Source organism: Callithrix jacchus, chromosome 7 (assembly GCF_049354715.1).
Source record: "Callithrix jacchus isolate 240 chromosome 7, calJac240_pri, whole genome shotgun sequence".
Classification (NCBI taxonomy): Eukaryota; Metazoa; Chordata; class Mammalia; order Primates; family Cebidae; genus Callithrix; species Callithrix jacchus.
Genome location: NC_133508.1, coordinates 82,486,841 through 82,512,859, shown reverse-complemented (window position 1 = coordinate 82,512,859; position 26,019 = coordinate 82,486,841). Strand labels below are relative to the sequence as shown.

Genomic DNA, 26,019 nt, shown 5'->3' with positions numbered 1-26,019 from the left:
CTGTCTAAAACCAAACCAAACAAAAACACAACAACAACAACAACAACAACAAACCACCACCAAAAAACCAAACTAGTCTTTGAGTCATGGCAGGTTGTTTCAGTAGCTATTGGGTAAAACTGGTTTCAGATTATAACAGGCAGTTTCAGCAGTCAGGCTTGCAGAGAATTACATTCTTTAAGCAATGTAATGTGCCCTCAGTGCTTCCCCTCCCAATGTTTTCACTGGATATGAGAAGAATGACCCAATTTGTATGCTCAGCTTTCATAGGTGTAACCCAGTAGTAAATCATGAAATTGATTTTAGTGGTGTTGAAGTATAATTTTCTGAAAAGTAAAATCATGACTCTCTTACAAATATAAAATAAATATGTATCAAATATTTTTATCTCATTAATTAATAAGGGAGCCAGTAAGGTGTTTAGGAATGTAGCATGAATTTGCTAAAAATCAGGAATGTTTAAACAAATTTGCTAAGAAGGGTAAAAATGGTTTACTATGCTATAGATCAATAAAACATAATGTTTTGGTGTATCTTTTCTACAGATGAGCAAGAATTATTATTATTATTATTTTTGAGACGAAGTCTTGCTCTGCCATCCAGGCTATAGTGCAGTGACTGATCTCGGCTCACCACAACCTCTGCCTCCCAGGTTCAAGCAATCCTCCTGCCTCAGCCTCCCAAGTAGCTGGAATTAAAGGCACCTGCTATCGCATTGGCTAATTTTTGTATTGTTTTAGTAAAGACAGTGTTTCACCATCTTGGCCAGGCTGGTCTCGAAATCCTGGTCAGGAGTTCCTGTGATCCACTCGCCTCGGCCTCCCAAAGTGTTGCTATTACAGGTGTGAGCCACCGCGCCCGGCAAGAATTATTTTAAGTACTAATCAGTTTTCTGGTAAAATACTTTAGTCAATAGAAAGTCAGAGCTCCCTGTGGATTCAAATCCTTTCAGCCTTACACTGAAAGGGCACCCAGTAATCCCTTTTCCTTATTTCCAAGTCTTCAACAATGTTTGCTGAAAATTGGTGCCTGTTAGCAGTTTTTGGTAATGAAATAGAAAAGAAGGAATAAAAATTTTGTGCATTGCAGGTCGTAAGTGTAAACACAGTTTTGTGAAGATTTTGTTTCAGGCCGGGCCCGTCGGTTTACACCTGTAATCCTAGCACTTTGGGAGGCCGGGACGGGAGGATCACTTGAGTTCAGGAGCTGAAGACCAGGCTGGTCAACATGGCGAAACTCTGTCTCTACTAAAAATACAAAAAATTAGCCTGGAGGTGTTGGAACGGGCATGTAGTCCCAGCTACTCAGGAGGCTAAGGTGGGAGGATCACCAGAGCCGAGGAAGTTGAGGCTGCAGTGAGCCGAGATGGCAACACTGTACTTCAGCCAGACCCTGTCCCGTAAAAAAGAGAAGGAAATATGTGGTATTGGGTTTGATGTAAAGTATTTTTGTTTCACTGTTGGCTGAGATCAAAACAGTTTAAAAGCCACTAATGTGACACATGAGGTTAAACAGTGAAAAAAAACTGGACTTTTGAGTTCCTCCTTCCCCAAAGTAAGCATCCCTTCAGTGCCGGGCTCAGTCATGCAGACTAAGAAAATGATTTGAGAGAATGGTACAGAAGCACCGTGCCAGGAGTTCGGGTAGTCTCTCCTTAACACTGAGATCCGCGGCCTTCCTGGGACACCCCAGGAATCAAGAATGCAAGAGGCATGGAAAGGGTGAGCCAGCCGGCCAACAGGCAGGAGCGGAGGCTTGCAGCTGGGCAGTTGGTCTGCGGGGAAGCAAGTCCAAGCCCGGGGCCCTAGCAGTGGGCAACTAAAGGCGCCGGCGGCCCCGCCACCCGCGAGCGGAAGAACCCCGCGCACGCGCAGTGAAAGTCCAGGGCCGGTGAAGCGTCGGAAGCCCCTTCACCCAGCCCGGCTTCGCGTCCGGTCCTCGGGGGAACCGCACGGCCCTGTCACTCCCGCCTCGTCACCCACGCAGGGTTTCCCCCGCCCCCCAGCCGGGGCCGGTCACGACTGCGTGCGCAGAGCCTGAGTGGGCGCTGGAGGGAAGGGGAAGCGGCGGGTAAGGAGGGCCTGCTTCCGGGCGCGTCTCTGACAGGGTTGGGAACTTCCTTCTCTACTGTCTCGGGCTTTCCGGAGAACTGGAGTGAGAGGACCCTCTAGAACTGTGTGTCCTCGCCTTTCCTCCGGCTGCCGCATGCCTTCCTCCGACAGTCTTTACGTGTTGCCCTCCCCAGACCTTCTCCTCCCGACCGCTCCTGCCTCCCGCACCCCCACTGGGGGATCCTGAGGCCATGCCTGCAGTCCCTCCGTTGTAGCCTCGCTTGTCTGAGATGCCTTCCCTGACCTTTAGGTAGCGCGGGAACGATTATCAGCTTTTAGTGTAGCAGCAGCAGTTTAGGGTTAGCTCTGTAGGTCGGGCCCCCAACTCAAGCACAAAGAACCTCGGACGTTTTGACGCTTGTCTGGGATGTTCTTTTTGACACGCCTCTGCTGAAGCAGCTTCCACATGTTCTCAGCAGTGAATTCAAAGCCAGCAAACATAGGTCCGCTTTAGTTCCTCTGGGCATTTCCACCGTTTCCTAATAATCTGCTTTTATTTTTCTGCATTTTTTTTTTTTTTTTTGAGACAGTCTTGCCCTGTCGCTCAGGGTGGAGTTCACTGGCGCGATCACAACTCACTGCAGCCCCTCGACTTGTCGGGCTGTAGCCATCCTCCCATCTCAGCCTCTTAAGTACCTGGAAGTACAGGCGTCCCCATTAGACCCAGTTAATGTTTAAAAATTTTTTTGGCGGCCAGGTTGCGGGGGGGGTCCCTCTATTTTGCCCAGGCCAGTCTTGAACTCCTGGACTCAAGCAATCCTCCCGGTAGGGCCTACCAAAGTGCTGGGATTACAGGTGTGAGCCACCTTGACCAGCCAATAATCTGCTTTTCAAATTTGGGGCACATGAGGCACGTCCCTTATATCCCTATGCAATGTCACAGAACTGTGCTCTTTTCCTTTGTAAATATGGTTTTCCATTTTTTGTAAATATTTCCTTTGTAAATAGCATCCCACATGCTACCTTTTGGGATGATGTTCCTACCCCACTGAAAGTGGGGTGGTGTCAGCAGTTACTGAGAAGCATGGTAACAGACTAGTATTTCTGTTGTCTGCTACCCGAAGGATATTCAGTCAAATCCTTCTTGGTAGCAGGAGGCAGCATTTTAGCTAAGTGGCTGTGCTTGATGCCTTGAAATAAGGGACAGAGGAAGTACTTTGTAATTAAACCACTAGGGTTTTTTTTTTTTGAGATGGAGTTTCGCTCTTGTTACCCAGGCTGGAGTGCAATGGCAGGATCTCGGCTCACCGCAACCTCCGCCTTCTGGGTTCAAGCACTTCTTCTGCCTCAGCCTCCTGAGTAGCTGGGACTACAGGCACACACCACCATGCCCAGCTAATTTTTGTATTTTTAGTAGAGACAGGGTTTCACCTTGTTGACCAGGATGGTCTCGATCTCTTGACCTTGTGATCTACCCACCTCGGCCTCCCAAAGTGCTGGGATTATAGGCGTGAGCCACCACGTCCGGCCTACCACTAGGGTTTTAAATGTGCTGACAGAGAGAAATGGGAAACAGAAAAAAAACATGCTTTCTTCCCCATCCCTTTTTTCTTTTTAAATTAAATTAAATTTTTAAAAGTGGGGCAGGTCGGATTCGACTCTCCTTGCAGCTGCTGGAAAGCAACCGGAGGTAGGTGCCCCACCTGCCCCCTGCTTTTTTTTTTTTTTTTTTTTTTTTTTTGAGACAGTCTTTCTCTGTTGCCCTGGCTGTAGTGCAGTGGTACAATCTCGGCCCACTGCAACCTCTGCCTCCTTCATTCAAGCGATTCTCCTGCCTCAGCCTCCCGAATGCTGGGATTACATGTGCCCACCACCAAGCCTGGCTTTTTTTTTCTCTCTTTTTTTTTTTTTGAGACAGAGTCTCGCTCTATCGCCAGACTGGAGGGCAGTAGCACGATCTCAGCTCACTGCAACCTCCGCCTTCCAGGTTGAAGTGATTCTCTTGCCTCAGCCTCCCAAGTAGCTGCGACTACAGGCGTGCGCCACCATGCCCAGCCGATTTTTGCATTTTTAGTAGAGACAGGGTTTCACCATGTTGGCCAGGATGGTCTTGATCTCTTGACCTCGCAATGCCCGCCTTGGCCTCCCAAAGTGCTGGTATAACAGGCGTGAGCCACCGTGCCCGGCTTTTTTTTTTTTTTTGAGACAGGGTTTTGCTCTATCATATAGGCTGGAGTGCAGTAGCGCCATCTCAGCTCACTGCAGCCTCTACTTTCCTGGCTCAGGTGATCCTCCCTCCTCAGCCTCCCCTGAGTAGCTGGGACTACAGGCCTGTATTATCGCACCTGGCTAATTTTTTTTGTATTTTTAGTAGAGACTGGGTGTAGCCATGTTGCCCAAGCTAGTTTCAAACTCCTGGACTCAAGTGATCTGCCCACCTCAGCCTCCCAAAGATCTGGACTTATAGGTATGAGCCACTGTGCCCAGCCCCTTTCACCCTCTTTTAATAATTTATTTTTTACTCCAATTTGGGTGACAGTGAGACTCTGTCCCCCAAAATACAGATTTTTAAAATTGATACATAATGATTATTTTATATTTATATGTATCGGGTACAGTGTGATATTTTGATACATGTATAGAATGTGTAGAATGTGTAATGATCAAATCAGGGTAATTAGCATATTTGGCACCTCAAACACTGCTTGCTTTTATATGCTAGTTATATGTAATATGTTGATATTCTGTAGATGGTGATAGGAAGTTTTAGCAGCTACTTTCAAACCTCTCAAATTTCTCAGCAAGTTAATTCCTAGAAAGTCATGATAATCAGCCTTGTTATTTCGACTTTGATAAGTTTAAATACTGTAAACGTAACCATTTTTTCTATCATCAGCCCACACTATGTCTTATTATCAATTGTATTTAAACTTTGATAAGTTTAAATATTGTAAATATAACCATTTTTTTCTACCATCAGCCCACTCAATGTTTTTTTTTTTTTTTTTTGAGACGGGGTTTCACCATGTTGGTCAGACTGGTCTCGAACTCCTGACCTCAGGTAATCCACCTGCCTCGGCCTCCCAAAGTGCTGAGATTACAGGCATGAGCCACCGTGCCCGGCCCACACTATGTCTTATTATCAATTGTCAATTATATCTAAATTACAAAATCTTAGTCATCTTAAATTTCCCTTTGCTGTTCTATATCTCTTATATTACAGGATCTCTTGGGTTCTTTTTTTTTTTTTTTTTTTTTGAGACAGAATCTTGCTCTGTCAGCCAGGCTAGAGGGTGGAGGGTAGTGGTACGATCTCAGCTCACTGCAACCTCCGTCTCCTTGTGCCTTAGCCTCCCAAGTAGCTGGGATTATAGGCCGGTGCCACCACGCCTGGCTAATTTTTGTATTTTTAGTAGAGATGGGTTTTGTCTGTTGCCCAGGCTGGTCTCGAACTCCTGGATTCAAGTGATTTGCATGCCTCAACATCCCAAAGTGCTGGGATTATAGGCATGAGCCACCGTGCCCAGCACTTTCTTTATTTAAAAAGCAATCTAGAAACAAAAAACAAAATGAAACGAAAACGCAGTTTAGAACAGGCGCGGTGGCCTAATAATTCCTGTGCAGTGTGATGTGGTGGAACCATCCTGGATTTAGAGTAAGAAAGCCTGAAGTCAGATACTGAGATTGTCATACTAACATTGTATCCTTGGGGAAACTTTGAGCTTCAGTTTCCTTTCCTCTCATTTTAGATAAGATTTTTGTTTCTTCTCACCTCTTAATTATTGTAATAACTACCACTGATATATAATATGTGGAGAAGCTAAAAGTTAAAAAACAAAACAAAACCCAGGCCAGGATCAGTGACTCATGCCTGTAATCCCAGCACTATGGGAGGCCGAGGCCAGTGGATCATGAAATCAAGAGATCAAGACCATCCTGGCCAACATGGTGAAACCCTGTCTCTACTAAAAGTACAAAAATTAGCTGGGCATGGTGGTGAGCGCCTGTAATCCCAGCAACTCAGGAGGCTGAGGCAGGAGAATCACTTGAACCCAGGAGGCAGAGGTTGCAGTGAGCTGAGATGGTGCCACTGCACTCCAGCTTGGCAAAAGAACGAGACTCCATCTCAAAAAAAAAAAAAAGCATAAGCTATTGTTATTTCTCTTTGTTCTCATTCATTTCACGAACACTGGAAACCTAACATATGTTACGAAAGGTATAGCCCTTAAAGGGCTGTCTTTCAAGGAGCTTTCAGACTGTGTGTGTGTATGCTAGGAGTAGGGTAGTAGGGTATTTGATAAGGTAGACTATACTATAGAATGTAAAACTAATAAGCTTAGGGTAAGCAACAAACCCAGATGAATTTGGGACCATATTTCCACAATTCCAGGAGAGGAACAGGGAAAGGTTCCTGGAGGAAGTTATATTTGAACAAAGTCTTGAATTATAACAAGGATCTCGAAGGGCTTTGTGTGCTACAGGAAGTGCACACATTGAAGAATTTTAAGCAGTTAGCCTAATCACAACTGCTTTTTGAAAGTTTATATTGGCTGTGATGTGTACTTTGTTAACTTCCTTTGTGCTTTATTATTATTATTTTACTCTATCAAGAAGGGCTTATATTCTCTCCTCATACCTTAATATTAACTGTTTATCTTTCAGTTTCTAGTGTAGGTCTATTTTTTGTGTGAAGCATTATCCAATTATTTTAGTCCCCTACTTATTTGTTCTCTAAAACCATGTTAGAAATGCTAATAGTACCACACTTTAGTTCTTATTTGTTTTATGTCCTTAAGTAGATTTTAAGTATAGAGAATGTTTCTTATGTATGAATAGAAAGCATGTTAAAAAAAATTTGTTGCTTGATCTCTTTGTATTTTGTTTTTCAGTGTAGTAACACATTATGGGCAATAGTCCTTTTAATTAATCTGTCATCATCATGGCTAATGAGGGCTATCCCAAGGCTACAGATAGTCCTTTTTCATCAGATAAACATGCCCAACTCATCTTGGCCCAAATCAATAAAATGAGAAGTGGACAGCATTTCTGTGATGTGCAGCTGCAAGTTGGAAATGAAACTTTTAAAGCTCACCGGCTGGTTTTGGCTGCCAGCAGTCCTTACTTTGCAGCTTTGTTCACTGGAGGAATGAAAGAGTCTTCAAAAGATGTTGTACCAATTCAAGGAATTGAAGCTGCAATCTTTCAGATACTTCTAGATTTCATTTACACAGGTATGTTACATGAGCCTGTTGCTTTTAGTGAAGAATGATTCAATCACTCATGCTCTAATGGGGGAATATAAATGGATCTAACTTATCAAGAAGGTAACTTAGCAACATGTTATTATGAAGCTGAAAATTTCGTATCTTTTGACCTGGTGCTCCTTTTCTAGGAATCTGAAGGAATTAGTGATGCGGGCAAATATTTACATACCAGGATTTTATTGTAAAATTATTATTATTATTATTATTATTATTTGAGACAGAGTCTTATTCTGTCATCCAGGCTGGAGTGCAGTGAGTGGCACGATCTTGGCTCACTGCAACCTTGCCTCCTGGGTTCAAGCAATTCTCCTGCCATAGCCGCTTGAGTAGCTGCGATTACAGGCGTGCACAAACACACCCAGCTAATTTTTTTTTTTTTTTTTTAGTAGAGACAGGGTTTCACCATGTTGACGATGAGTCTTGATCTCCTGACCTCGTGATCCGCCTGCCTCAGCCCCCAAAGTGCTGAAATTACAGATGTGAGCCACTATGCCTGGCCTGTAACATTATTTATAGTAGTATGTAATTTAATAAAATCTTGTCTCAGTAGATTATATGGGTAAATTATGATAATGTATAGATCTCACAAATGAGATCTAACAAATAGTAAAATATATGTACAGTATTATGGAAGAATGTTTATAATACATAAAATTTTAAGAATCAGCATATAAATAAACCCCTATTTTGTTTTAAACAAAACCCAAAAAACATACGTGTACATGAGAAAGAGACCATGACCAGAATATTTGATAGTGTTTATCTGTAGGTAGTTTTTTTCCACAAAGTGCTTATAATCAGCACATGTTATTTTACTCAAACTATTTCTTAAATGTTTTTGAAGAGTTTTAATAACATTAGAGAATGTACACAAGGGCATAGTGGTTCATGCCTGTAATCCCAGCACTTCGGGGGTCCAGTGGGAGAGGATTACTTGAGACCAGAAGTTCAAGACTAGGCAGGACAACATAGCAAGACCCCATATCTAAAAAAAAAAAAATTTTGTGAGACAGGGTCTCTCTCCATTGTCCAGGCTGGAGTGCAGTGATACACACACAGCTCAATGCAGACTTGATCTCCTAGGTTCAAGCAGTGTTACCATGTCATCCTCCTGCATAGCTATGACTACAGTTACATGTCACCATGCCTGGCTAATGTAAACAAAATTTTTTTTGTAGAGACAGGGTTTCACTATATTGCCCAGGCTATAAAAAATTTTTTTTTAATTAGCCGGGTGTCATGGCTTGTGTCTGTAGTCCCAGATAATGGGAGGCTGATGTGGGAGGATCCATCACTTGGGCCCAGGAGTTTAAGGCTGCAGTAAACTGTGATAAAACTGCCACAGCCTGGCCTGGGAGACAGAGTGAGACCCCATCTCTAAGTAAATAAAGTAAAACAACAGGGATGATGAGGAGGGTAGTAGGGATGGGGGAAAGAAAGAGAAGGCACACCAAAACGATGTATAGTCTTTTTTTGTTTTTTTTTTTTTTTTTTTGAGACGGAGTTTTGCTCTTGTTACCCAGGCTGGAGCGCAATGGCGCAATCTTGGCTCACTGCAACCTCCGCCTCCTGGGTTCAGGCAATTCTCCTGCCTCAGCCTCCTGAGTAGCTGGGATTACAGGCATGCGCCACCATGCCCAGCTAATATTTTGTATTTTTAGTAGAGACGGGGTTTCACCATGTTGACCAGAAGGGCCTCGATCTCTTGACCTCGTGATCCACCCACCTCGGCCTCCCAAAGTGCTGGGATTACAGGCTTGAGCCACTGCGCCAGCGATGTATAGTCTTACATGATATGCAACAAATATGCATAGAAGAAAGATTTGAGAGGCTAAGGTGGAAGGATCACTTGAGCCCAGGATGCCGAGGCTTCAGTGAATGATGATTATGCTACTGCACTCCAGCCCAGGCAACAGGACAAAACTGTCTGAAAAAAAAAGAAAAAAAAAATTTTTGAGGAAAGACACTACAGTGTTAATACAATATATGTCTGTATCTTTTCTCGGCCTTTTGTCTAAGATCAAGTGTCATGTATGTCTGTGTATGGAAAAATAAGTTTTTCATTTTCTTTTTTTTTTTTAATTATAGATGGGGTTTCACCATGATGGCCAGGCTGGTCTTGAACTCCTGATCTCAGGTGATCCACCCAACTCGGCCTCCCAAAGTGCTAGGATTACAGGTGTGAGCTGCGCCCAGCCTCATTTTCATTTTTATATTTTTCTGTCTTAAGTTCTTTTTCCACAGTGAATATATATTACTCTTCTTCTTTTTTTTTTTTTTTTTGTGATGGAGTTTCACTCTGTTGCCCAGGCTGTAATACAGTGGGGCAATCTTGGCTCACTGCAACCTCTGCCTCCCAGGTTCAAGTGATTCTCCTGCCTCAGCCTCCCGAGTAGCTGGGATTACAGGCATGTGCTAACTCACCCAGCTAATTTTTGTATTTTTTTTAGTAGAGGTGGGGTTTCACCATGTTGGCCAGGCTGCTCTCAAACTCCTGACCTCAAGTAATCCGCTCACCTCAGCCTCTCAAGTGCTGGGATTACAGGTGTGAGCCACCGTGCCTAGCCTCTTTTGTTTCTATTTTTATTTTTTGAGACAGAGTGTTGCTTTGTTGCCCAGGCTGAAATGCAGTGGCAAGATCGTTGCAGCCTCGATCTCCATAGCTCAAGCTATCCTCCCACCTCAGCCTCCTGAGTACCTGTGGGACCACAACACACAACACCATGCCTGGCTAATTTTAAAATTTTTTTTTTGTAGAGATGAGGTCTGGCTATCTTGTCCAGAGTGGTCTCAAACTCCTGGGCTCAAGCAATCCTCCCACCTCAGACTCCTGAGTAGCTAGGACTACAGGTGCACATACCACCTAATTTTTTTTTTTTTTTTTTTTGAGGTGGAGTCTTGCTCTGTAGCCAAGGCTGGAGTGCAGTGTTGTGATCTTGGCTCACTGCAGCCTCCGCTTCCCGGGTTACAGCGATTCTCCTGCCTCAGCCTCTTGAGTAGCTGGGATTACAGGCACCTGGTACCACACCTGGTTAATTTTTGCATTTTTAGTAGAAATGGTATTTCGCCATGTTGGCCAGGCTGATCTTGAACTCCTGACCTCAGGTTATCCACGTGCCTTGGCCTCCTAAGGTGATGGGATTACAGGCGTGAGCCTCCATACCCGGCCACACCTGGCTAATTTTTAAATTTTTTGTAGAGACGGGGTTTTGGTGTGTTTCCCAGGCCACTCTCAAACTCCTGGACTCAAGTGATCCACCCGCCTTGGCCTCTCAAAGTACTAGGATTACAGGAATGAGCCACCATGGCCACCTGTTGCTTTATTTTATTTTTATTTTTATTATTTGTTTTTCAGACAGAGTCCCACTCTGTTGCTTAGACTGGATTGTTACAGTCCCCAAATTAAGGTTATCATTGTTTTCTGAAATGTTCCAAAAAGAAATAGAAAATAACAGAGAAATCTCCTTTTGTCATTTTCCAAGTTTAAATACCATGCATTTAAAAAAAGCAACAGGCCAGGTGTGCTGACTCACAACTGTGATCCCAGCACTCTGGGAGGCCAAAGTGGGCAGACCACTTGAGGTCAGGAGTTTGAGACCAGCCTAGCCAACATGGTGAAACCCAGTCTCTATTAAAAATACAAAAATTAGCCAGGGATGGTGGCAGGCACCTATAATCCAAGCTATTTGAAAGGCTGAGGTAGGAGAATGGCTTGAACCTGGGAGGCGGAGGTAGCAGTGAGCTGAGATCGCGCCATTGCACTCCAGCCTCGGTAACAAGAGCGAAACTCCGTCTCAAAAAAAAAAAAAAAAAAAAAAGGATATAAAGCAATTAATGCTACACCTGGTTCATTTTAAGTTTTTCATAAATGTGTTAGGTATTGTTATCATTTAAATTTTTTGCTCTTTACACAAATCTTATTGTTCTAAAGCACATGATTTTCCTCTTTTTTTTTTGAGACGGAGTTTCGCTCTTGTTACCCAGGCTGGAGTGCAATGGCCCTATCTCGGCTCACCGCAACCTCCGCCTCCTGGGTTCAGGCAATTCTCCTGCCTCGACCTCCTGAATAGCTGGGATTACCAGTACGCACCACCATGCCTAGCTAATTTTTTGTATTTTTAGTAGAGACGGGGTTTCACCATGTTAGATCTCTTGACCTCGTGATCCACCCACCTCGGCTTCCCAAAGTGCTGGGATTACAGGCTTGAGCCACCACGCCCGGCAATTTTCTTCTTTTTTGAGACAGAGTCCTGCTCTCTAGCCAGGCGCCAGGCTGGAGTACAGTGGTGCGATCCCTGCTCACTGCAACCTCCACCTCCTGGGTTCAAGCAATTCTGCCTCAGCCTCCCGAGTAGCTGGGACTACAGGCCCGTGCCACTACGCCCAGTTAATTTTTGTATTTTTAGTAGAGACGGGGTTTTACCACGTTGGCCAGGATTGTCTCGATTTCTTGCCCTCTTGATCCGACCACCTCGGCCTCCCAAAGTGCTGGGATTTTCTTTTTTATGGCAAAAGCATGAACTTTGATGTCAACTCCTACCTTGCAACTTGCTTGACCATACAACTTATGGACAAGTTACTTAAACTTTGATTCTGTTTCCTTAATATGAAAATAAGAAAAATAGCCTGCTGGGTGTGGTGGCTCAAGCCTGTAATCCCAGCCCTTTGGGAGGCAGAGGCGGGTGGATCACGAGGTCAAGAGATTGAGACCATCCTGGTCAACATGGTGAAACCCTGTCTCTACTAAAAATACAAAAAATTAGCTGGCATGGTGGCGTGTGCCTGTAATCCCAGCTACTCAGGAGGCTGAGGCAGGAGAATTGCCTGAACCCAGGAGGTGGAGGTTGCAGTGAGCCGAGATCACACCATTGCGCTCCAGCCTGGGTAACAAGAGCAAAACTCTGTCTCAAAAAAAAAAAAAAAAAAAAGAGAAAGAAAGAAAATAAGAAAAATAATAATATCTACCACATGGGATTGTAGTGAGGGTTAAATGAGGATATACAGCAATTAATGCTGCACCTGGTTCATTTTAAGTTTTTTATAAATGTGTTAGGTATTGTTATCATTTAAATTTTGTGCTCTTTACACAAATCCCTGGTTGTCTTTTTTAGCGTTTGTCTACTCTGCAAACCTCAAACTATCAGTGAAATCAAATAGAACACTTTTTGAATATGGTAAGCCAATGTTTGTTTTTATTTTATTGGCCATTTTGTCTTCCTACTTCTCTAGGGATAGTGAACATATGTGTGAGTAATGTCCAGGAGTTGATTGTTGCAGCAGACATGCTACAGTTGACTGAAGTTGTTCATCTTTGCTGTGAATTTCTGAAAGGACAAATTGATCCACTGAACTGCATTGGGATCTTTCAGTTCTCTGAGCAAATTGCCTGCCATGATCTCTTGGAATTCTCAGAAAACTACATTCACGTGCATTTCTTAGAGGTTCATAGTGGGGAAGAGTTCCTGGCCCTTACAAAAGATCAGCTGATCAAAATTTTGCGAAGTGAAGAGCTTAGCATTGAGGATGAATACCAGGTCTTCTTAGCTGCAATGCAATGGATTCTGAAAGATTTGGGAAAAAGAAGAAAACATGTGGTGGAAGTGCTAGACCCAATTCGATTCCCTTTATTACCTCCTCAGAGGCTTTTAAAGTATATAGAAGGTAACTTTTTGTGCTATATATCAAATTAGTTGATTAATTATCCAGTGATGTGTTCTCTGAAATGTGGGAGAGTGTTTTCATTTTTTGGTTCAGTAACAGACATTTACTGAATGACTACTCTTTTTTTTTCTTTTTTTAAACTTATTGAATGATTATGTAAGATACAACTTTTGTGTTTTGTGGGTGGGCAATAAGTATTTTAATATTTAATATGGGTAATATTAAAAAATACCCATTATTTTTATCAAACTCTTTCTTGAGATTGATTACTAAGGCAGATTAGTGTTATAGATAAAATTACTGACAGAGCTAACATAATGACTGCTATTGACAGAACTAATTATTTCCGTGTAAGATTTCCCCTTGCTACTCTGAAAAATTAAGCAAAACCTAATACTTGAAGAAAATGCATACACTAAAAATAAAAAAACTCAATGAATCCTATAAGTTCTTTCATTATAAAATAAATTTGGTATTAGTACGCTATTATAGCCTGAGTAGCCTTTGAATCATCTTTAGATCCTAAACTTAATTCTGAAATGTATTTTACCATAATACAAAGTAGTTTTTATCTTTATATTAGAAAAATTATATTTAAATTTATTTCTAAGAATTACTTTAAGCCAGGTGCAGTGGCTCATGCCTGTAATTCCAGCACTTTAGGAGGCCAAGGCAGGCAGATCGCTTTAGCCCAGGAATTCAAGACCAGCTTGGGCAATATGGTGAAACCCTATCTCTACAACAACAACAACAAAAGCAGAAAATTAGCGAGGTATGGTGGCATGCACCTGTAGTCCCAGCTACCTGGAAGGCTGAGGTGGGAGGATCACCTGAGCCCAGGGGCTACAGTGAGCCAGGATTGTGCCTCTGTACTCCAGCTTACTTTAGACTTGGTTTTGAGATTTGAAGTTTTTACTGTTGTCATGCACTGAAACATTATGTTGCTATTGAATTACAAATGATCTTATTACAAGTTAAATACACTACTAAACATTGAAGTTATAATTCTTTAAATACGTAATTTAAAATAATGGATTATTAGTTTTTTCTCCACTCTTAGCAGTGTTAACATAATTTTGTAGGTTTTCCTGAGTGATATCTTGTTTTACTACATATATAGTTGGTTGTTATTTGCAGTAATTATGTTCTATAAGTATGCTATGAACAGAGAATTAGCAAATACTGAATGATGCTCCTAGGGGAAATATAGGTTTATGTTCCTGCAAGCCTGTAGTCACAACGTTTTTGTCACATAGTCAATATAGCCTTGTTTTATATAGGTGTATGCCTAAAAACACCTTATTGAATACGTATTATTGATTTATTAACATTGAACTCATGGCCACCAGTGGTATAACTCATCCCTGAATGAAACTTTATCTAACATAGGCATTTTCTCTGTAAGGCACTTCACAGCTTTCTTGCACTTAGGGGTACTAGGTAATACCTGAACATTATGGTTAGGGGCCATTTTAAACAGTAAAATTACCAACAAAAAGCACAAAAGTGCAAAAAAAAAAAAAAAAAAAAGGACATTAAATAGACTGTGGAAAAGACTATTTGTCTTTTCCACAGTCGATTTAATAAGAGTTGAAATGAGAAGACAGAGTGAAACTTTGTTTGATCTCACCCAGAAAACACATGTAAGGTGATTCACATTTTTTGCCACTTTATGCATGTCTATGAATGACTGCAAAAGAACAAGTACAGTAGTCCCCCTTTACCCATGGGGGATGCATTCTGAAACCCCCCAGTGGATGCCTGAAACCATAGGTAATGCTGAATCTAATGTACATTATGTTTTTTCCTATAAATATGTACCTATGATAAAGTTTAATTTATAAATTAGACACAGTAAGAGATTAATAATAGCTAATAATAAAGTAGAAAAATTATATTCATATTCTGTAATAAAAGTTATGTGGATGTGCTCTCTCTTAAATATTATATTGTCCTTACCCTTTTTCTGGTGATTATATGAGATGGTAAAGTGCCTATGTGATAAAATGAAGTGAGGTGAATGACTTATGCATTGTAATATAGTGTTAGGCTATTATTGAAAACTTGTATAAAACTTAAGATGTGTTGGCTAGGCATAGTGGCTCATGCCTGTAATCCCAGCACTTTGGGAAGCCGAGATGGGCAGATCACCTGAGGTCAAGAGTTCAAGACCAGCCTGGCCAATGTGGTGAAATCTTGCCTCTACTAAAAATACAAAAATTAGCTGGGCATGGTCACTAGCACCTGTAATCCCAGCTACTCGGGAGGCTGAGGCAAGAGAATCACTTGAACCCAGGAGGTGGAGGTTGCAGTGTGCTGAGACCACACCATTGTACTCCAGTCTGGGCAACAAGAGCAAAACTCTGTCTCAAAAAAACAGACTTAAGAATTGTTTAGGCCAGGTGTGGTGGCTCACTCCTGTAATCCCAGCACTTTGGGAGGCCAAGGCGAGTGGATCACTTGAGGTCAGAAGTTCGAAACCAGCCTGTCCAACATGGTGAAATCCTGTCTCTATTATTAAAAAAAAAAAAAAAAAAAGAATTGTTTATTTCTGGGCGAGGCACGGTGGCCTCATACCTGTAATCTCAGCACTTTGGGAGGATGAGGTGGGCAGATCACTTGAGCCCAGGAGTTTGAGACCAGCCTGGGCAACATGGTAAAACCCGTGTCTACAAAAAATAGAAAAATTAGCTGGGTGTGGTGGCGTGTGCCTGTAGACCCAGCTACTCTGGGTGTGAGGTGGGAGGGTCACTTCAACCCAGGAAGTTGAGGCTGCAGTGAGCCAAGATCGTGCCACTGCACTTAAGCCTGGGTGGTAGAGCCAGACCCTGTCTCAAAAAAAAAAAAAAAAAAAAGGAATTGTTTATTTCAGGAATTTTCACTTAATATTTTTAGAAATATTAATGGGTAATTGAAACCATGGAAAGTAAAACTGCAGATAAGAAGGACTACTATATTAAATTTGGGGTTACAAATACATTTTAGCAAGTAGGTATATTCACAAATAAGGAATATATCTTATTCCTTATTTAATAGTGTATAGGAATACACTATTTAAATGCTAAAACAAGATATTATCCCGATACACATTGACATGAATCAGGTGAGAATTTAGGAGTGAGACAAAAGCTTTCATGATTGAGTTGATTTTTCCAAGTGTAGCAGACACAGAGTACTAATGGAAATTTCTTCTGCTAGGAGCAAGGCAATGTCCCCTAGAAATGGGGTATGTTTTCTTACAGCTTTTTAAAGTTATAATTTATAAATTAGACACAGTAGGAGTGTCTAATTCAAGTCTTGAGCTGTTTTCTAAGCATGCCCAGTAGTTATCTAGTAAATACTGCAAGGATCAAGGGAGAAGTAAATTGAGTTTTTCTTTTTTCCTTTTTTTTTTTTGAGACAGAGTCTCGCTCCATCGCCAGGTGCCAGGCTGGAGTGCAATGGCATGACCTCAGCTCACTGCAACCTCCGCCTCCTGGGTTCAAGCAATTCTCCTGCCTCAGCCTCTTGAGTAGCTGGGACTACAGGCGTGTACCACCCCACCCAACTGCTTTTTGTATTTTTAGTAGAGACAGGGTTTCACCATGTTGGCCAGGATGGTCTCAATCTCTTGACCTTGTGATCTGCCCATCTCGGCCTCCTAAAGTGCTGGGATTACAGGGGTGAGCCACCTCACTCGGCCTGATTTTTTCTTTCCCTCCCTCCCTTCCTCCCTCCCTCCCTCCCTCCCTCCCTCCCTTCCTTCCCTCCCTCCCTCTTTCTTTTTCTTCTTTCTTTCTTTCTTTCTTTCTTTCTTTCTTTCTTTCTTTCTTTCTTTCTTTCTTTCTTTCTTTCCTTCCTTCCTTCCTTCCTTCCTTCCTTCCTTCCTTCCTTCCTTCTTTCTTTCTTCTTTCTGTCTCTTTCTCTCTCTCTCTTTCTTTCTTTCTTCCTTCCTTCCTTCCTTTCTCTCTCTCTTTCTCTCTCTCTTTCTTTCTTTCTTTCTTTCTTTCTTTCTTTCTTTCTTTCTTTCTTTCTTTCTTTCTCTCTTTCTCTCTTTCTCTCTTTCTTTCTTTCTTTCCTTCCTTTCTTGACAGAGTCTTGTTCTGTGGCCCAGGCTGAAGTGCAGTGGTGCAATCTCGGCTCACTGCAACCTCTGCCTCCCGGGTTCAAGCGATTCTCCTACCTTAGCCTCCTGAGTAGCTGGTATTACAGGCATGCACCACCATGCCCGACTACTTTTTGTATTTTTAGAAGAGATGGGGATTCACCATGTTAGTCAGTCTTCTGAACTCTTGACCTCATGATCCACCCGCCTCGGCCTCCCGAAGTGCCAGGATTACAGGTGTGAGCCACCGCACCCAGCAGTAAATTGATTTTTGTAAGGCAACCATAATATTTTTCAACTTTGAAACATTTCCTCTTTGATTATATTGGAGTAAATATGAGCAACTTATATACAAAAATATGAGACTATAAAATTCAGAGGGAGCAAAATCTTAAATGGTTAAGTTGTATTAGATGAAATATATTGTTTTTTTTCCTAGTATATATATTTTTGTACTTACAACTGAAATAATTTAGGCAATTTAATATTATTAGATATTTGATTATATGTCTATTTCTTGTATTTTAGAGAATGACTTTACTTTGTCATCCAGGCTGGAGTGCAATGGCATTCTCTCGGCTCACTGCAACCTCCGCCTCCCAGGTTAAAGTGATTCTTCTGCCTCAGCCTCCGGAGTAGCTGGGATTACGGGTGCCTGCCATCACGCCCAGCTAATTTTTTGTATTTTTCTTAGAGATCGAGTTTCATTCACTATATTGGCCAGGCTGGTCTCAAACTCCTAACCTTGTAATCCCCCCGCCTCAGCCTCCCAAAGTGCTGGGATTATAGGCATGAGCCACTGCACCCGGCCAATTTTACTTATCTTTAAATGGAATATGCTCATTATAAAAAGTCTAGGCAATACAGAAATATAAAAACAACAGGCCAGGCATGGTAGTCGCAACTGTAATAACAACACTTTGGGAGACCAAACCAGGAGGATCACTTGAGGCCAGGAGTTTGAGTCTAGCCTGGGCAACATAGTGAGACCATGTCTCTATAAAATTTTCTTAAAAAGTTAGCCAGGTGTGGTGGTGCATGCCTGTAGTCCAGCTAGGAGGATCAATTGAGCCAAGGAGGTCGAAGCTGCAGTGAGCTGTGATCATGTCACTGTACTCTAGCCTGGGTCAGAGAACGAGACCCTGTTATTTATCTTATATCTGGGCCTACTTAACCTCGCCAGAGATGTATCCCACTTGTGTAGACTTTGGCTACCACTGTGTTCTGGTAGATAGCAAATCCAGGTGATCCTTTCTACCTTAGCTGATGGTCCCGTAAAGACTTCCTTTTAACGTTTTTTTTTTGTTTGGTTTTTTTTTTTTTTGAGACAGTCTCACTCTGTCACCAGGTGCCAGGCTGGAGTATAGTGGCGCGATCTCGGCTCACTGCAACCAACCTCCACCTCCTGGGTTCAAGCAATTCTCCTGCCTCAGCCTCCCAAGTATCTGGGACTACAGCCACGCGCCACCATGCCCAGCTAATTTTTGCATTTTTTTAGTAGAGACGGGGGTTTCACCATGTTGGCCAGGAAGGTCTCGATCTCTTGACCTCATGATCCACCCGCCTCAGCCTCCCAAAGTGCTGGGATTACAGGCGTGAGCCACCATACCTGACCTCCTTTTGATTTTGTTCAACCTTTCTCAGTTCTGCTTTTCACTCTTCAGTCTGTCTGCAAATTATTAATTATTAGTGAGAATTCTCAAGATTTTGTTAGTTGACCATTTTTCCTCAATATTGCATCTTGTCTGGGATATAGAGACAATGTTAGAGATGGAAGGATAGGAGACAATCTCTTGCTAGCTAGCATGTGTAATGCCTTCGTGCAAATTAGAAAATACTGCTCTTTCAGGGAGAACAGGTCTTGCAGCTTGGCAAATGCACACAGGTTGACTCTCATCTCCAGTTTACCTCCTCAGCTAAGCACCCTTGAGCCAGGACAACTTACCTTATCATATGTATGATCCTTTTAGGATATGGTACTCATTCCACCAGAATTTATTTTTCTTGCTTTGTCTATCATTCTTAAGCATTAATGACATAATTTTATATCTTTTTGTTATTATATTGTAAATGTAGAATTTTGGGCTATTTTAATTTTTAAATTTTGTTAGATAATTGTGATCTTGTTTCAGTTTGCAATTGTTATTTGGAAATTCTTTTTTTTTTTTTCTTTTTTCTTTTTTTTAAGACAGGGTCTTGCTCTGTCATCCAGGCTGGAGTGCAGTGGCACAGTCCTGGCTCACTGCAAACTCTGCCTCCTGAGCGCAAATGGTACTCCTACATGAACCTCCTGAGTAGCTAAAACTATAGGCGTGTACCACCACACCCATCTAATTTGTGTATTTTTTGTAGAGATAAGGTTTTGTCATGTTGGCCAGGCTCCTACTCCTGGGCTCAAGCAATCCACTCCACTTGGCCTCCCAAAGTGCTGGGATTACAGGCATAAACTACCATGCTCGACCTAGAAATTTTTATACATGTGCTTTCAAATAGGATATTGTGAAGCATATTTTTTTAGTTGCTGTTCTGCTTACATATGAAGCTTTTTTTTTTTTGAGACGGAGTTTCACTCACCCAGGCTGGAGTGCAATGGCCCTATCTCGGCTCACTGCAACCTCCACCTCCTGGATTCAGGCAATTCTCCTGCCTCAGCCTCCTGAGTAGCTGGGATTACAGGCACGCGCCACTATGCCCAGCTAATATTTTGTATTTTTAGTAGACACAGGGTTTCACCATGTTGACCAGGATGGTCTCGATCTCTTGACCTCGTGATCCACCCGCCTCGGCCTCCCAAAGTACTGGGATTACAGGCGTGAGCCACCGTACCCGGCCGAAGCATATTTTTTAATAATAATCTTTTTTGTTCTTCATTAGTGAAGAAAATACTTTCCTTAATATATTTAGTACCAATATTTGTATTGTAGGAAACAAACACCATTGTTTGATGATGATTTTTTATTTCTTCATTGTTAAATGTGTCTGATCTTTATAAAAATGTGTTTTTTCAATATTAATTTATAAGTTGTTTAAAATATTATCTTTTAAAATATTGCTTTAGGAGTATCTGATTTTAATCTTCGTGTTGCATTGCAAACACTTTTGAAAGAGTACTGTGAAGTATGCAAATCTCCCAAAGAGAATAAGTTTTGTAGTTTTCTGCAGACATCTAAGGTTCGACCTCGGAAGAAAGCAAGAAAGTACCTGTATGCAGTAGGTGAGAGCCCTTAAGTAATAGAAATTATATTTGTGTTCCGGATCAAACCTTTTTAATATTTTGTTGTTATTACTATACATGTCAGAATATGTGGGTGTATTGAAGAGGCATATTTAATTTCACATACAGACTACAGATTCATATACTGAATTTATATGTTATGATAAATACATCTAAAAAGAAATAGCTGTTCATTTGATATCTGTTATTCTGTGATCTAAACCTTTGAGTTCGTAGATTACCCAGTTATCAAATAAGTGACTAAAGAAGTACTGCTTTAAAAGTAAAAAATTTGAATTCTTATGAAAAATAAAGAAAATGAATCTCAAGTTTTTAAACTATTCACAGTATCTTAGTCATTAGGAGTTATAGGCACCAGTGATCTCCAAAGTGTGGTCATAAAGGATGATCCACAGGAATATCAGAGGAACATATTACAACTTCTTTTCATTTTTATTTTAAAAAGTATTAAATTTAGGCTGGGCGTAGTGGCTCATGCCTGTAATCCCAGCACTTTGGGAGGCTGAGGTGGGTGGTTCATAAGGTCAGGAGTTTGAGACCAGCCTGGCCAGCATGGTGAAACCCCATCTCTACTAAAAATATAAAAAATTAGCCAGGCATGGTGGCACACAGCTGTAGTCCCAGCTACTCAGGAAGCTGAGGCAGGAGAATTGCTTGAACCCAACAGGTGGAGGTTGCAGTGAGCTGAGATCACACCACTGCACTCCAGCCTGGGTGAGAGTGAGACTCCGTCTCAAAAAAAAAAGTATTAAACTTACATCTGGTTGTGGTGACTTATGGACTGTAATCCTAGCACTTTGGGAGGCTGAGGTGGGAGGATTGCTTGAGCCCAGAAATTTAAGACCAGCCTAGGCAACATGATGAGACCTGGTCTCTACAAAAAAAATACAATTGGCCGGGCACGGTGGCTCATGCCTGTAATACTAGCACATTGGGAGGCTGAGGCAGGTGGATCACGAGGTCAGGAGTTCAAGACCAGCCTAGCCAAGGTGGTGAAACCCTGTCTCTACTAAAAATGCAAAAATTAGCCAGGCATGGTAGTGGGTGCCTGTAATCCCCACTACTCAGGAGGCTAAGGCAGAGAACTGCTTGAACCCGGGAGGTGGAGGTTGCAGTGAGCCAAGATCACACCACCGCACTCCAGCCTGGGAGACAGAGTGAGACACAGTTAAAAAAAAAAAAAAAAGAAAAAATGCAAAAATTAGCCTGGTGTAGTGGGGTGTGCCTGTAGTCCCAACTACTTGGGAAGCTGAGGTGGGGGGATCACTTGAGCTGAAGAGACAGAGGTTGCAGCGAACTGAGATTGTACCACCGCACTCCAGCCTGGGCAACAGAGCAAGACCCTGTCTCAAAAAATGAGAATAAAAGCATTAAACTTTATCAGCATTTAAAACATATATAATATATAGATACATATACAGATTGTCCAGATCTGTATATATAATACAGTTTTCATAGAAGTACTTTATATATGATATAATTTACATGTATGTATAATTATATATGTATTAATATTTAAGTATAATGCTTTTGGCTACATGTTAAAATTTTTTTGCTGATTGGATGTGTAGTCAAAGCAAGGATTTCATCAGGAGGCTGATGGGGGAGGATCGAGGCTACAGTGAGCTGTGATCACATCACTGCACTCCAGCCTGGGCGAGAGAGCAAAACCCTGCCTCAAACACACACACACACACACACACACACACACACACACACACACACGGCTTTCAACTCACTATTTTTAATTGAAAAAGACACCAATGAAAGTTATAATGAAACTTTCCTATCTTAACAGATAAGCAATATCTAGATTTATATTTCATATAATATTCTATTTATAACCAAGACAAAGTGGTAATACACTGAGGCTAACTTTCGTTTTTTTTGTTTTGTTTTGTTTTGTTTGAGACTAATCTTCTTACTGTATTTAAGCCACAATCATTCAGGAATTGGCACATTTAAGAATATTACATTATGGCCAGGCACGGTGGCTCACTTTGGGAAGCTGAGCTGGGTGGAACACTTGAGGTCAGGAGTTCGAGACCAGCCTGGCCAACATGGCAAAACCCCAACTCTACTAAAAATACAAAAATTAGTCTGGCGTGGTGGTATATGCCTGTAATGCCAGCTACTTGGGAGGCTGAGACAGGAGAATCTCTTGAACCCAGGAGGCAGAGGTTGCAGTGAGCCAAGATCGCACCATTGCACTCCAGCCTGGGTAACAGAGTGAGACTCCATCTCAAAAAAAAAAAAAGAATTACATTATAAGTATATAGAGAAAGTAAGCTCTAAACCATTTATTTCTTGCTATATAATAGTTAAACTAAATGTTTACATGTGGAATGCTAGATTTTCTTTACTACCATTTTTATATTTAATAGTAAGAGATTTGCTGTGTACTCCCTTTTCTTCTTTTGTTTAGGTGGATATACTCGGTTACAGGGGGGTCGTTGGAGTGACAGCAGAGCCCTCAGCTGTGTAGAACGTTTTGACACCTTTAGCCAATACTGGACCACTGTGTCTTCACTTCATCAGGCTCGAAGTGGGCTGGGAGTAACAGTTCTGGGAGGGATGGTCTACGCTATTGGAGGTAATAATAAAAATGTCTTATTTTCCTTATTGGTCTTGTTGGCTATATTCTAATATGCTTTATATATTGCTATGTGATATACATATATCTCATTGTCCTTAATAAGTATTTACTAAAGAAGAAAGAAAGAAAGAAGAAACACAAGTTGTTGAATATTTCATATCAGATGAATATTGTGATTTATCACAGCCAGAATACTTAGGTTTGGTTTTAATGAAAAGTTGTGGCTGGATGCTCACACCTGTAATCCCAGCACTTTTGGAGGCCAAGGCGGGAGGATCGCTTGAGCCCAGGACTTTGAGATCAGCCTGGGCAATATAGTGAGACTGTCTCTACAAAAACTTTAAAAGTTAGTATAGTGGCACATTCCTGTAGTTCCAGATACTTGTGAGGATGATGTGGGAAGATAGCTTGAGCCCAGGAGTCAGAGGTTTCAGTGAGCCATGATAGTGCCACCGTATCCAGCCTGGGTGACAGAGCAAGACCTTCTCTCAAAAAAGAAAAGAAAAGTTGTTTGTAAAATGTGACACCTGGCCAGGTGCAGTGGCTCATGCCTGTAATCCTAGCACTTTGGAAGGCCAAGAAGGGAGATCACCTGAGATCAGGAGTTCAAGACTAGCCTGGCCAATATGGTGAAACCCTGTCTCTACTAAAAATACAAAAAAATTAGCCAGGTGTGGTGACAGGCATCTGTAATTCCAGCTACTTGGGAGGCTGATGCAGGAGAATGTGAGAGGCGGAGGTTGCAGTGAGCCAAGATCGCGCCATTGCACTCCAGCCTCGGCGACGAGAGAAATTCCATCTAAAAAAAAATAAATGTGGCCAGGCGCACTGGCGCGTGCCTGTAGTTCCAGCTACTCGAGAGGCTGAGGCTAGAGGATCTTGAGTCCAGGAGTTCTGGGCTGTAGTGCGCTGTGCCGATAGGGTGTCCGCACTAAGTTTGCATCAATATGGTGACCTCCTGGGAGCGGGGGACCACCAGGTTGCCTAAGGAGGGGTGAACCGGCCCAGATCGGAAACAGAGCAGGTCAAAACTCCCGTGCTGATCAGTACTGGGATCGCGCCTGTGAATAGCCACTGCACTCCAGCCTGGGCAACATAGCGAGACCCCGTCTCTTAAAAAAAAAAAAAAAAAAAGTGGCACCAAAATTTAGATCAATATCTATTATTGAAATTTCTTAAATTCTGAAAGCTGCATTATGATTCCTTTTTAATAAACAAAGTTGTATGGATACTGGATATTTAAAAATCAAGTCAACAAGATAGTAGGATATATTTCTTTTTTTTTTCTTCTTATTCTCTTTTTACTTCTTACTTTTCAGGTAATTTGGGTGGCTTGCATTGGAAAGTAGGATATATTTCTTGATTGAAATCATGGTGTTTTGTAAAACCAATTTTTTTTTTTTTTGAGATGGAGTTTTCCTCTGTCACCAGGCTGGAGTGCAGTGGTGTGATCTCAGCTCATGGCAATCTCTGCCTCCCGGGTTCAAGTGATTCTCCTGCCTCAGCCTCCCAAGTAGCTGGGATTACAGCCAGGCACCACCACGCCCAGCTAATTTTGTATTTTTTTAGTAGAGATGGGGTCTCACCATGTTGGCCAGGATGGTCTCAATCCCCTGACCTCGTGATCCACCTGCCTTAGCCTCCCAAAATGCTGGGATTATAGGCATGAGCCACTGCACCCAGCCATGTAAAACTATTTTTATGAATTATGAAATAATAAAGTAACTTGGACCATAGGCAAGCATCACCATGCTTGGCTCATTACAAATTTTTATTTTTTAGAGATGGCATCTCACTATCTTGCCCAGGCTGGTCTTGAACTCCTGAGCTTAAGTGATTCTCCTGCCTCAGCCTCACAAAGTGCTGAGATTACAGATGTAAGCCATGGCACCCAGCCTGTATATTTAAAAAATTATAATTATTTTATTTTTATTTTATTTATATTTTTAGTGGGCCAGGGTTTGGTAAGCCATCCCTGTTCAAAAATTTTATAAATATTTTCTAACCATGGTACTGTCAGTTTAAATTATGAGAGATATAGGAAGTATTTGATTTTTGTTTTTATTTTGGAGGATATGTAACTCAGAACTATTTATTAAATCAAGAAATGACATGTACATCAGAAAATTCCAACAAAGAAATTAGAATTTTTTTTTTTTTTTTTTGAGACGGAGTTTCACTTTTGTTACCCAGGCTGGAGTGTGATGGCGTGATCTCGGCTCACCGCAACGTCCGCCTCCTGGGTTCAGGCAATTCTTCTGCCTCAGCCTCCTGAGTAGCTGGCACGCGCCACCGTGCCCAGCTAATCTTTTGTATTTTTAGTAGAGACGGGGTTTCACCATGTTGACCAGGATGGTCTCAATCTCTTGACCTCGTGATTCACCCGCCTTGGCCTCCCAAAGGGCTGGGATTACAGGTGTGAGCCACCACGCCCAGCCAAAATTAGAATTTTAAGCAATAAGTTTCTATCTGCATAAAGACCACAATTCTATATAGACTTTGACTACAACTGTAATAATTCCTTTGATGTATTTTTTGTCAATTGTGCATAGTTTTATCACTTGAACTCTTCTGTTTAACTTAGGGTCACAGTGTCCTTGTGTGACAGTTGCGTATGTATGTATTCCCTCTCCAGATATCACAAAAGTGCTTACAGAGGCTCTTCAAAACTGCTGTGACTTTGCTAGCTGTTAATACTGTCAACATTGCTATCTTAAGATATTCCTTAATACATAACTTTTAAATAATTTTTTTTTTCTGAGACGGAGTCTCTCTCTGTTGCCCAGACTGGAGTGCAGTGGTGTGATCTCAGCTCACTGCAACCTCCACCTCCCTGGTTCAAACCGTTCTCCTGCCTCAGCCTCCCAAGTAGCTGGGATTACAGATGTGTGTCACCATGCCCATCTAATTTTTGTATTTTTAGTAGACACGGGGTTTCACCATGTTAGCCAGGATGGTCTCAATCTCTTGACCTCGTGATCCACCTGACTCAGCCTCCCAAAGTGTTGGGATTACAGGCATGAGCCACCACGCCTGGCCTATATATTTTTAAAATTATAAAAGTAATTCAGGTTTGTTGTAGAAAATTTTGCTAAAACAGAAGCATATGAAAAAGAAAATTTAGGCTG

General features: G+C 41.8%; 1 protein-coding gene across 10 annotated transcripts in view; it reads left to right on the top strand.

Moving 5' to 3' along the window:
* Positions 1-1,872: 1,872 nt before the first annotated feature.
* IPP (intracisternal A particle-promoted polypeptide) overlaps positions 1,873-26,019 on the top strand; it is a 71,411-nt gene continuing 47,264 nt past the window's right edge. For 3 of the 10 annotated variants that reach the window (XM_035251297.3, XM_054259297.2, XM_002750763.6), the window contains exons 1-5: positions 1,873-2,070; positions 6,941-7,282; positions 12,545-12,976; positions 20,119-20,274; positions 22,721-22,888. In XM_035251297.3, coding sequence (XP_035107188.2) covers positions 6,991-7,282; positions 12,545-12,976; positions 20,119-20,274; positions 22,721-22,888 — 1,048 coding nt within the window. In that variant the 5' untranslated portion in view covers positions 1,873-2,070; positions 6,941-6,990. Of the gene's footprint in view, positions 2,071-4,422; positions 4,519-6,940; positions 7,283-9,403; positions 9,495-12,426; positions 12,977-20,118; positions 20,275-22,720; positions 22,889-26,019 lie in introns of all 10 variants that reach the window. The other 7 variants (XM_078331583.1, XM_035251295.3, XM_078331585.1 and 4 more) reach the window with 6 other exon arrangements.